The sequence below is a fragment of the Lytechinus pictus genome, chromosome 12 (assembly GCF_037042905.1).
Source record: "Lytechinus pictus isolate F3 Inbred chromosome 12, Lp3.0, whole genome shotgun sequence".
In the NCBI taxonomy this organism is placed as follows: Eukaryota; Metazoa; Echinodermata; class Echinoidea; order Temnopleuroida; family Toxopneustidae; genus Lytechinus; species Lytechinus pictus.
In genome coordinates this window covers 7,851,919-7,864,189 of record NC_087256.1, presented here as the reverse complement: position 1 = coordinate 7,864,189, position 12,271 = coordinate 7,851,919, and the positions used below count along the sequence as shown (strand labels likewise).

Sequence of the window (12,271 nt, the reverse complement as noted above, 5' to 3'; positions counted from 1 at the left end):
GATAGATCATGGTTGACTTTCCTGTTTCAGCATATCTAATGTATTGTTATCATCATCACAATCCCTTTTTTTTTCATTATTGCCATGATTATCAACATATTCATCATCATATTGTCTTTAATCAAATAAAATTTCTAAATTGTTTTTCCTGTTTGTAGACAAGTGTTTTGATGATATTAAACATTATTATTCATTACAATACCCAGCATTTATCACCAAGGGCTGGTATCCTCCAGCTGCTCCGTTCACTAACAATTTCAGGGATAAACATGGTCAGCACATTACTCACAGGGGCTATAGCATTTACAGACACCAGACTTGTAAATTATGATCATCAACATCGCCATTATCATTACCACTACCATAATCATCATTCACCATTAAACCACCATGACCTTCTTTGCTATTATTACCTAATCTCTTTCACTGTTTTTTTTTTTTTTCAGGCTTATGGTGTGGTTATTACTTTAAGTACAATGATAAGAGGAAATAATTTCAAAATTTAAGGAAAAATTGAATTTACTGCATCACACTAAAAGAAAATACTCTTTAGTATTTTTATTTTCTATCTTTATTTGTACAATCAAAAGCCATAAAAGATAATGACAGATTTCTGAACATAAAAAAGAAAATATAAATACAATAACAATGATCAACAAATAATTCATAATAATCAAATTAAAAGGTTCACAGCATTTTAACTGTTACCCAAAGCCCTGAAGGCTTGGGCTTACATTGTTATTCCAATATCATAGGGATCCTAAATACATACACAGACTACATACATAAAGTTTCATTCATATAATGTATTATTGCAAAATACTGCATCTAAACAGAAAAGTGATGCTTAGTTTAACAATTCACTGGGAAGAGGGGGGGGGGGGGCCTGGTGGAGTAGACCATTTTTGTTGTTTGATATTTTTTGCAAAAAGTCCATTAAGCGAAAAGCAAAAATTCATTACAGATGCATACACAATCAAAGTTACAAGATGATCTACAAAATTGTAAAAGTAAAAATGAGTATTTTTATCTATTTTTTTTTAATTTTGTGAACTTGACCTCTGACCTCATGACCTTTAAACTGATGAGATCTTCTTCACCGCCATTCCATACAGGATTCAAGTTTCAAGTGAATCCATGAAACTGTTTTTGAGTTGTAGCAAGAACAGAGTATTTATTATGTACTTGCTTGAACTTTCTGACCTTGACCTTGATCTGTTAACCCTAAATAATGAGATCATGTACCAACAGAATATGAATATTAATTTTTTTCTAACGATACATACATGCATACGCATGTGTGAAATCATTTTGAGCACCTAATGCATATATGGTCCAAGTTGAAGTTGATCTGTGAAATGGTTTTTGAGTTACTGCGAGAACAAAAATGGAATGAACAGACAGATGAACGGATGGACGAACAGACGGATAATCCAAAACATAATGCCACCGGCAACCACTTTTGATGAGCAGAGGAATAAAAATTCTTTAGCTTGCTTTAGACAATGTCAGTTACTGATGTATAAAGAGAAACTAAAATAATAACTTTCCTTTATGAATAGTGGGATGTTTTACCATTCACGCAGGTCAATTGGTAATGAAGATCTCTTTAAATATAACTGGCTTAATTTTTTGTGGTGTTAAATCAACTGTGAAAACTGACAATGTTGAGAACTCATCAACACAGTGGTTCAACACAATTTACATACAAGCTTTGCACATTGTTCCATATCAAATTCATATATGTGGTTCTCAAGTTATGCAATATTATGTAAATGACTGTCAGGCTTTAAAATGCTGTAATGATCAAAACAAATCAAATAAACTTTTCTCCCAAAATTCATAAATGTGTCATTATTTCTACTTTTACTCAGTCAAAACAATCTATGTTTTTTGGTGATTAAAATGATGTTGCCACAATTCTCATTGAAAACTAGATAAATCTCGACTGTGCACGGTCAAAATGTATGCCTCCGCCACTGCCCGACCAGAAAAATATTTCTTACTTTCTATTTCCATGAACAAAAAAACACTATAGACCTTCAATCTTCACACTTTGAAATCTAGTCAGGTAACTGTTTCTCCAAAAGGCAGACATATGAACTGAAATCTAAAATGGATGCAAATTTTCTTTTTTACATTCAATCACCATTTCACAAAAGAATCACAACAGCAAAACTGAATTTCCAATTATCTGAATACATTGGTAATCACGAAACACTCAAGTGCAGTGACAAATAAAACAGTAGTAAATGGATAATATAAAACAATACAAAAATGTAACATAAGTAACCAATTTAAGACACTTTCCTTAAAGGAGTAGTCCACCCCCAACAAAAATTGATTTGAACCAAAAGAGGACAATCTAGGAAACATTATGTCACACACTTAATACAAATTGCATGGAAAATAAGAAAGTAATGTAATTTTAAAATATTGGTTATCTTATACAAAACAGTTATAACCAAATCGTGGTCATGTCCAAATCAATGAGTTGATGATGTCACATACTCACTACTTCTTTTGCATTTTATTACATAAATCATACCAAATTTCATGTTTTTGAAAATATGATAACACAGATACACTTAATTTCTTCACAACAGGTTTTATCAATGGTTTATGAAGAATGTGAGAATAGAATCAAACTTGGTTTGTTTCCTAAGGAGGAAAAAAATGAAATATTTCATATTTTATTTAATAAAAATACAAAAGAAATAGTGACTTGATGTCATCACTTTCTAAATTGCATACAAAGCATGATGTGTATATAACTGTTTTGCTGAATACAGAAAAACTTTGAACTGACATAATGTAGTATTCTGGATTTTTGGGGGAAGTTGTCAGGACACTCCAGAACACAAGACACGATACGACGAGAGTTGTAGGTTGTGAGCGGAATTTAATTTCCCACTTGAGCACAACAGTTGTTCAGTATATAACAAATTGGAAAAGAAAAAACCTCTGCAAGCAGAAAAGAGAGAAACAATAAAGAACATGAGTATAATGTTCAAAATATCATTACAGCATGAATAAAGCATTTACATGTCAAGACAGAATATAAACTCTTAATATTACGAATACACCTGTCGATCACTGAGCAGGCCACTACAATGTGTGTTTTTTTTTTTTTTTAAATGATTTGCAATCATATAAGTAGATATTAGTCTGCGCTCGATAATATGCGAAAAGTAATAATATTTATAACAAGTTATTAATACAACTATCGATAATTAAATAGTCACAATTATCATAGATATTATATGTTTCTAAGCTTAAATCGACCTCTTTTGCAATAGTTTCTTTCATTGTAAAATATATGAATTCACAATTTATATAGCAAACTTTGGAAACATTCTTCCAAATATATCAATCTTTTATATATGTCAACAAATTCAAACTTTCGTAATCGATCACAAAACACCGTTAATTTTGGTAAAAAATGCTGCACGTATCAATCTTTTAAGTACGGCCATCTTGACTCACCCGACTAGGGCAGATACAGGTTAAAAACCATACCAAGGACCAAAACAATCACTTTCTAGGGTCAGATTCCGGTACCCAACACTGCAATCTAAAATAAATAATAACATACATTTGCATGAGTAACTATTCAACTATATCATAATACCTTTTAGGTTCCTATACATCTTACAGGGAAATTACAATCGATTAACTGTAAATGTTCTTAACATCATATTGACAAAAAATTAGAATTATTAATTCAAACACCGTGATCTAATGAAAAAGTTATCATTTAAGCCTTCAATGCTCGAAGGAAAAAAATCAAATTCACCAATCATTCTTATCCTAATATTATAAGATATCACTTCGAACAACACAGTCATTAAATTACAAGGAAAATTCATAACTTTTCGTACCTTCGTAGAAAACCCAGAAATCATCACAATCCAGCTAGTTCCATCAACAATGAACATTCGAACTCCTAAATAAATAAACGATACACCAATCCTTAATATATATGATTGTATAATATCAATTGATCACGTATCATTTTAAAATCTAAAATATATAACTGAACTGGCGAAAATATTAATCGATTAAAGTTAAATCGATAATTAATCGAAACCATCAGTACGAAATGATTTGACATTGCCTGACCTTGAGGCTACCATTTACCAAATCTCCCGGTTTACGAATTATTCACATTTATAAATTCTACTCATCGTCTATTTAAATACACCAGGTAAATAATTTATCGAGCGTTAAAGAAATACAACTACATAAATATAGTCCTCCAATTCGGCAATTCCAAGACAAAAAGGAAAGAGTGATACCATCTTGAATCGAGGTACCCGATACATATATACACACATTCATTGTTACGTAACATGCCACGTAGTAGGTATCCTTGACCTAACAGAAAAATTACGATTCAATGCTCTAATTTTAGTTCATGATTTAGAGATAATATATTCCAAAAGATATCCTTCTCTTATAAAATAGCACATATCAATCAACATACCTCGACAGGATTGAGATCTAAATTATCTGGATCCTACAGGACTCTCTGACTGATTGCTCTCCTCACTGAGTAGCTTGACCAATGACCTCAAAACAATCGATCTCTACTGACCAAGCGGGTTTTCTTCCCGCGTAACATAATCACTTTCACAAGATCCTTCCTCTTTACTAAGTTATAACACCATTCCGTAATACAATTTCATAAAAAAGGAAGTATACTTTATCCCAAGCAATTTACATAATTATATATAATTTTCATTTCTAATAACAGTCCATATTCAATATAATAACTTTACAAAAATGGAACTATTTGTTCTGAGATGTACATTTCAATGTTGTGATAAGACAAACACTTTACACCCTCTTCGTCCAACTCTTGTAAGTAAATCTTAAAGGAAAAATCCGACCTCTTTTCAAATACTATAATAACATTCAATTTTGATGAAATTTTCAGCATAAAGCATTTTCGTTTGATTTTTCCCTTTTCGTCCAAATCCATTTGTTCTTGGGGTGGACATGGCTTTTATAAGTCTTGAATCATTGATTTACTTTTGATTTCTTTTTGTATTGCACATCTCAGTTGGGGTTTACATATGAAGCAGATTGTGAACTATAATTTAAAAAAACTGTTGAAAATCAAAATAAACAAAAATTCTGCAATGATAAGAAAGCTGAAATTGTTCAGATGATAATAAACAAATTTATAGAAAGTGACCCATCACAGAGTCCAGTTACATTTTAGACGAGCCAATGTCCTCTAAGTGGTCTTTTCTTTGACAATTTCAAGGACCTGTAGCATTTGTGGGCAGGCGATTTGTCTGGTAGCCAATGAGACTGACAGATTATGGTTGATAAACGTTTTTCTTTGAAATAAGTGCGCAAGTAGTGAGGAGTTAGTCAATCCTTGTCTTGAAGGTGTGTTCTTCATTAAAGTCTTTTGTTTAGAGTAATGATAAACTGGACGACAAATGATTAACTGGACGACAAACACTAAATATGGGTGAGAGGGGATTACATATCTGTGACACATTTTCAATTATCTAAATTTCATAAGTTATCATCATCAAATCTTGTCAATAAAACAAATTTCTAAATTGTTTTTCCTGTTTGTAGACAAGTGTTTTGATGATATTAAAGATTATTATTCACCACAATACCCAGCATTTATCACCAAGGGCTGGGATCCTCCAGCTGCTCCGTTCACTAACAATTTCAGGGATAAACCTGGTCAGCACATTACTCACAGGAGCATTTACAGACACCAGGCTTGTATGGCACCGATTGGGATTGGATATAAATTTCATCAATACAAACCAATGGAGTGAAACTGCATAAATGAATGGCTTTGTACACTATGCACACTCCTACATGGTCCCAAATCTTTAGATGAAAAGCGGTCTAATAACCGCAAGTCAGGCAGTAATCCCCAAGAGGAGTTATCACATTGTTGGTGTTTGGGTTCTTGTTGGTACCTGTACTTAATAGTAACATTGAGAGAACAACATTATTACACAGTGTATTACAGAAACTGCAAATGGTATGTAAAGAAAATTAAGAACTATTACACAATACACTTATATATCTTTGTCCCATAACCCCCTCCCCCTTGGACTACCTTTTTTCTGAGTCGATGTATACCATGTAGTCATTATAAATTACAAGATTTTTGTATTCATTGAAAATAAAAGCACATTCTTAGTAGAAAGTTTTCATTTCTTTCACTTCCAAACTAGATTCAAATTCTGTTTCATTTCTTTTTGATAATTGCTGTTGCAATAATAAACTGATGCTTCTTATGACACCATGTATTGTAAAATAAAATATCTTTGCAGTAGTAATTGCATTTTGAAACCAGACGAATCTTTGACTGCGCACGGTCGAAATGTACGCCTCCGCCACTGCCAGACGAGAAATATATATCCTAGTTTCTCTTTCCATAAAGTATAAAATAGTAGGCCTTTGATGTTGCGACTGCAGAATCTAGTCAGATAACATATAAACTTCACTGAATCCTGTGACCTTGAGACCAAAAATCTGAACAGATCACTGTCACTTGTATATGCACACATGAAAGAAGTTGGAAGTTGATCCTTCAAAGGGTTTAAAAGTTATCATTAGAACAATCTATTTCTTATGCATTTTATTGAATTTTATGACCTTCACCTTTGACCTTGAGACCCAAAATCTACTCAGATCATTGTCAGCTGTATATGCACACATGAGCCAGTTTTGAAGTTGATCTGTTAAAGGGTTTTGGAGTTATCATGAGATCGGTCTATTTTTGATGTATTTTATTGAATTTTATGACCTTGACCTTTGACCTTGACATTCAAAAAATTTAATCAGCTCATCGTCTATTGTATATGTACACATGAGCCAAGTTTAAAGTTGATCTGTCAAAAGGTTTTAGAGTTATTACAAGAATAGTCTATTTTTTATGTATTTTATTGAATTTTATGACCTTGACCGTTGACCTTGAGACCCCAAAACTTATCAGCTCATTGTCACTTGTATATGCACACATGAGCCAAGTTTGAAATTGATCTGTCAAAGGGTTTTTGATTTTTTGTGAGAAAGGTCTATTTCTTATGTATTTTATTGAATTCTATGACCTTTGACCTTTGACCTTTGGACCCAAAAACTACTCAGCTCATCGTCACCCAAATAGGTGTCCTCGAGCCGAGTATGAAGTTGATTAGTTGACTGGTTTTTAAGTTATCGCGAGAACGAAAGTGGGACGGACGGACGGACAACCCGAAAACATAATGTCTCTGGCAGCACCTTTGGTGGGTGGAGGCATTGTCATAATGTCCTTTACATGAAATGTAATGTTTTGAACTTGATTTAAATATACTTGGTTGAATATCCTTTTTTTTTAATTAATGTATTCATAAATGCAGAGCTCTTTTGAAAATTGCCTTTATTCATAATCTATGCAGACTTTCATTTATCAAAATATGTTAAATTTTTCATTTTGCAATCATAACTATTTGATCAATACAAAATTAAATCTACACTTACCCTTTATTCTTTCCTTCTTGCTTTTCTAAGATATCAGATAAACATTCTCCTCCCTTTTGACATCTGTATCGTACGATAAATAACAGTCAAGATATTTTAATACATTAACAAACTGCATTCACAATCATATTACACTCAATATGATTTTTTTTTACATGCCTCAAAATTAATGCTTCTTGATTTAGGATGTTACTATAATGTATCTTAAGTAAACACTTCCAAAATTCAATAGAAAACGGGTACATGAGTATTTTTATTTCATTTCACGTCAACTAAAATATTACTTGAATTGCTTCATGATAACTATAATACACAGGAATGACTTCAGCTTCTAATGAGTCTAATCCCTTACTGTAAACATGATCTATTAATGTTCCACTCTCTGTTGTAGGATTCATAACATGCTGTTTGTAACCATTCATAGACATTAACTGATGTATCTTTGATGATCCTTTCATCAAATTTTCATTAAAATCACCTGTTATAATACATCTTGTGCATCTTTTATTCAGTTCATTTATCAAATCAGTCAAATTTTGACAAAAATGATTAATATCATAAGAAGGAGGTCGATATACGACTGAAACAACAAGAGAAGGAGATCTACTAATAAGAACTGCAATAAACTCCAAATTATCCACATTTATGTTTAATCTGCTCGTGTCAATTTTCTTCACATACATTCCAACGCCGCCGTGTGCTAGGTCTTTAAATTTGCCTGAATTTCCAGATTCATTGTATGAAAGACTACGTGGCTGATGGTAGAATTTATGTCCATCCATAAAAATATTTAAAATGTTGTCATCATTAATCCATGTCTCAGTCAAACAAATTATGTTTGCATTCATAAATTGTTGTTGGGAACGAAGATCTAAAAAATGTTGTCTTAATCCTTGTATATTGTGCAAAATTAAAGTGAACTTATCACTATCACTCTTTTCAGCTTCCAAATTTTCAATAAATGGTTTCATGTTATCCAATCTTTCTTTGATTTCAGGATTACAATGTATGCTTTTAGATTCAAAATTTTCTATAGTAAGGCCAGATAATGAAGAAACACGACTAAGCCCAACATATGCTTGACCAGACTCAAATGTCCTTTTCAATGATACCACAGCTTTGTCTAAGGTCAAACCTTGTACTTTATGTATTGTACATGCATAAGCAAGTTTCAATGGAAACTGTCTCCTTGAATACTTCTTACCCAGAAATTCGTTACATTTTTCAATGGAATGTATACCAACATTTTCCTTGTCAAATTTTACTCTGATGCAAACATATTTAGAATTTGTTTGGTCCATAATTATTTCACAAACATTTCCAAAGCATCCATTTGTAAGGCCTTTGCTAACATCAATGTTCTTGACCAACATGACTCTTGCATCGATGGCAATCCATAAATAACTGGGTAATTGGCTTCTACAACGTGTGACAGGTTTTTCGCGAACTGTACTTCCCTTCTTCGAGTCTCTTTCTGTGTCTTCGGCTTTCAAGCATATCACATTGGAACATTTCTTATGCAACAATTTCCTGTTCCATTCATCTACTTCCTTATTACATGAATAAATATGAAGAGCGTCTTCATTTTCTTCACCAGTTTCACAGGATTTTAGCACTGCCAGGTCTTCATCAGAAAGAATATCATCTCGTTTTTTTACTCTTAATCTGTTCAGTAAAAGAGCAAATTTTGCATCGTCTTTTTGTCTCATAATTTCTTGAAGTTCTACTTTTTTAAAATTGTCATTCCATAACACTCCTTCAAGTGTATCTTTATATAAAGGGCTTCCAAAGACAGGAGGTAATTGATACATATCTCCAACAGCAATAACGGAAACACCAGCAAAAGCAGTCTGATCTCGTGATTGTTTTATTTGCCGTAGACGACTGTGGACATAAAACATCAATTTTTGATTTACCATGGACACTTCATCAATGATTAGAATTTGCAACTGAATTAGCTTGTTGCGAAGAATGCTTATTTTTTCTTCACTTAATGGCTGGTAAGGCATCTGTGCATTAGGTGGAATAGACAAAATACTGTGAATAGTATGACCATCTATATTATAAGCTGCTACTCCAGTGGGAGCCATTTTCAACACTGAGACATCATCAGGATTATGCATCATTCTGGCTAATATACGTGTTGATTCATAGTATATGCATTTGACTAAATGGCTTTTTCCAGTGCCAGCTCCACCTGTGATAAATACATGAAAGGGTTCAACTTGTTTTCCATTTATTTTATCGAGACACCACTGCCGTATCTTATAAAACACAATTTTCTGCTTCTCATTCATTGACCTAATGATACAATGCCTATCTTCTTTTGAAATTTTATGAGTCCTAATTTCCACTGCAAAGTTTTCTTTATTTTTGGATTCTTTAAGATCAGGCATAGCAAGTTCTTCATCCTGGTCTTCGGCATCAACATACACGTTTGGATGTTCAAGTCTCTGTACTTCACTTTCAGGACATAATAGGCCCCATGCATCTTCTGGTACACCAAAACGATCTAAATGCTCTTGTGCCAGTTCGATAGAATCTGCATTGATTTCAAATTTTTTCATGTTATTACTGATAACTGAGCTAACCCTTTGCAAGTCATTTCCAGATAATTTTACACAACCTGTCTCATAGAACTCTTCATAACTTTTGAACCCAGGAGGCTTCAACTGCTCATCGATATAATGTGGCAAAAAAAGTTGCAATATACTCATGAAATACGTTTCAGGTGATCTGGTGGACGAGAATCGTGGATATCTTACGACTGCATCTTTGGAACGAGTTCGTCTTTGAATGTATCCCAAATTATTTCTGAGTTTAAAGATGTTTTTGTGCACTTTGCTTTTCATATAGCAAGCGGTCAATATCCTATATTGAGAACAAAAAGTTGCAAGACACATCTTTTTGAACATTGCATCTTTAGGTCGAGCTTTGTATCTCTCAATTTTGCTAGGAAACCAAATATTTTCTTCATCATCATCACAATCAGGTCTGTTTCTTATGACATTTAACGGTAAACTCATTCTTATGGGATCAGGACCAACAGATATAAATTCAACTTTCCTAGAACATTCTTTCAGTCTTAGACTGCAAACACGGAATACACTTTCTTGAGCCGATACTTCGCGGTTGTGCATGTACACTTGCCCGACTGATTTCATACTTTCTTTAGCATCTTTATTTCCATCTTTCATCTCAGAAACTGTTTGCTCTAAAAGCATTCCTATTTCTCTTTCTGCCTTTGACATGTAGGACACAATGTAAATAACACAGGCATAGGCATTTGTCACATATTGTAAGTCCATGTTAGCATTCCAACACCTCAATAAGTTAGGGTTATACTGATTTATCCATACATCGCCAGGCTTTCTTCTGATTACCACACTTTCCTGTGATGCAATCTCGTGATGTGCCTCTTGAAACTGGCTTTGTGTAATTTCAAGTTTATCAAAAAGTTCTTTAGTACTATTATATTCAGTTCCATCCGACAAGGCATTTTTAACAGAATTCAACAGTTCTTTTGCATTTTCTGTAGCCTTTTTCTCAGCATCTTCATTATTTTCACCCTTTTTCTTTTTGTTTGTTTTTCTATCATCTTCTCCATTTTCACCCTTTTTCTTTTTGTTTGTTTTTCTATCTTTAACTTTAATGATAAACGTCTCTTCTGAAGGTGGTCTCGGGAAATTAAATCTACAAGTCGTTCCTTTTTTTCTGCACGATTTAGAATGCGTTTTACTGTGTTGCTGTACAGAACGAACAATTTCATGCAATTCTGGATCGTCTTCCTTATCAGGCGTCACACAAGAAATATACTTATCTATAAATTGTACAACATCTTCATCTTTGTCTTTTCCTAATTGTGGGGCGTCAACCCAGAACAAAATATGGCAATGTGGACTTCCTCTTTGTTGAAACTCATATCTGTATGCAAAGTCTTGGATGTTCCCAATAGGAGCAGATGGTGATAAAATGACTTTATGAAGAAAAGTATGAAATCTTTTCTCAAACATCCTTGCTAATGTTACTGGATTTGAGTTCATCAGCTTGCATTTTTGTGCCCAATCTAAGGTACTTGACTTTCTGCTATCTCCTTGCTGTTTTAGTAATGTGTTCATAATCTCTGGCCATCTCATATCAGCACAAGAAAATGAAGCAAACCAGGTTGGTTTTCCAAGCTGTCGAACCATTGCTAGAATATCTTTTTGTGTTTTCTGCCAGTAAGGAGGTGTCCCTCGAATCTGCTTAAGAAATTTATATCCTTTGTCTGATTTTAAAACATTTTTAATTTTTTCAGGACATCTCAAATCTGAGGCAGTAATTGGTGAGGAATCATCTTTTTTGTTGCAACTTTGTCTCAATGCAATAGACACTTGTGACAAAACTTGTTGAATTTCATAGATATACTGAGCATAAAAAATAAAATCTGTATTTTGAGCAAACCTGTTGTCAACATGCATCAATCGGTTCAGCAGATAACGTCCTAATGTTATCCTCTCTTCCCTTCTATCATGGTACGTCGGCTGACCTTTGGGAAACAATATAGGAAAACATCTAGCTTCATTAGTTTCATCTTGCAGAACGGATACAGGATTTTTTCCTTCACAAGGGGCACAGCATATTATTTCATCAAAATATTGATCAAGAATTTCCTGTCCAATATCAACTGGTTGAAGACATGAATCTAGATGCAAACCATGGAAACGGTCTTCCTCGTCAGTGATGTCTTTTTTTTCATCATTGATGTCATTTTTGTTTGATTTTG

The 12,271-nt window shown here is 33.2% G+C and overlaps 1 protein-coding gene across 9 annotated transcripts in view; it reads right to left on the bottom strand.

Moving 5' to 3' along the window:
* Positions 1-543: 543 nt before the first annotated feature.
* The window catches only part of LOC135156231 (uncharacterized), a 28,163-nt gene continuing 16,435 nt past the window's right edge, over positions 544-12,271 (bottom strand). For 8 of the 9 annotated variants that reach the window (XM_064108027.1, XM_064108026.1, XM_064108032.1 and 5 more), the window contains 6 exons: positions 11,950-12,034; positions 7,507-7,569; positions 5,800-5,957; positions 3,882-3,946; positions 3,487-3,574; positions 544-2,964 (listed from right to left, as the gene is read on the bottom strand). In XM_064108027.1, the coding sequence (XP_063964097.1) occupies positions 3,548-3,574; positions 3,882-3,946; positions 5,800-5,957; positions 7,507-7,569; positions 11,950-12,034 (398 nt within the window). In that variant the 3' untranslated portion in view covers positions 544-2,964; positions 3,487-3,547. The remainder of the gene's footprint in view (positions 2,965-3,486; positions 3,575-3,881; positions 3,947-5,799; positions 5,958-7,506; positions 7,570-11,949; positions 12,035-12,271) is intronic. The other variant, XR_010295375.1, reaches the window with a different exon arrangement.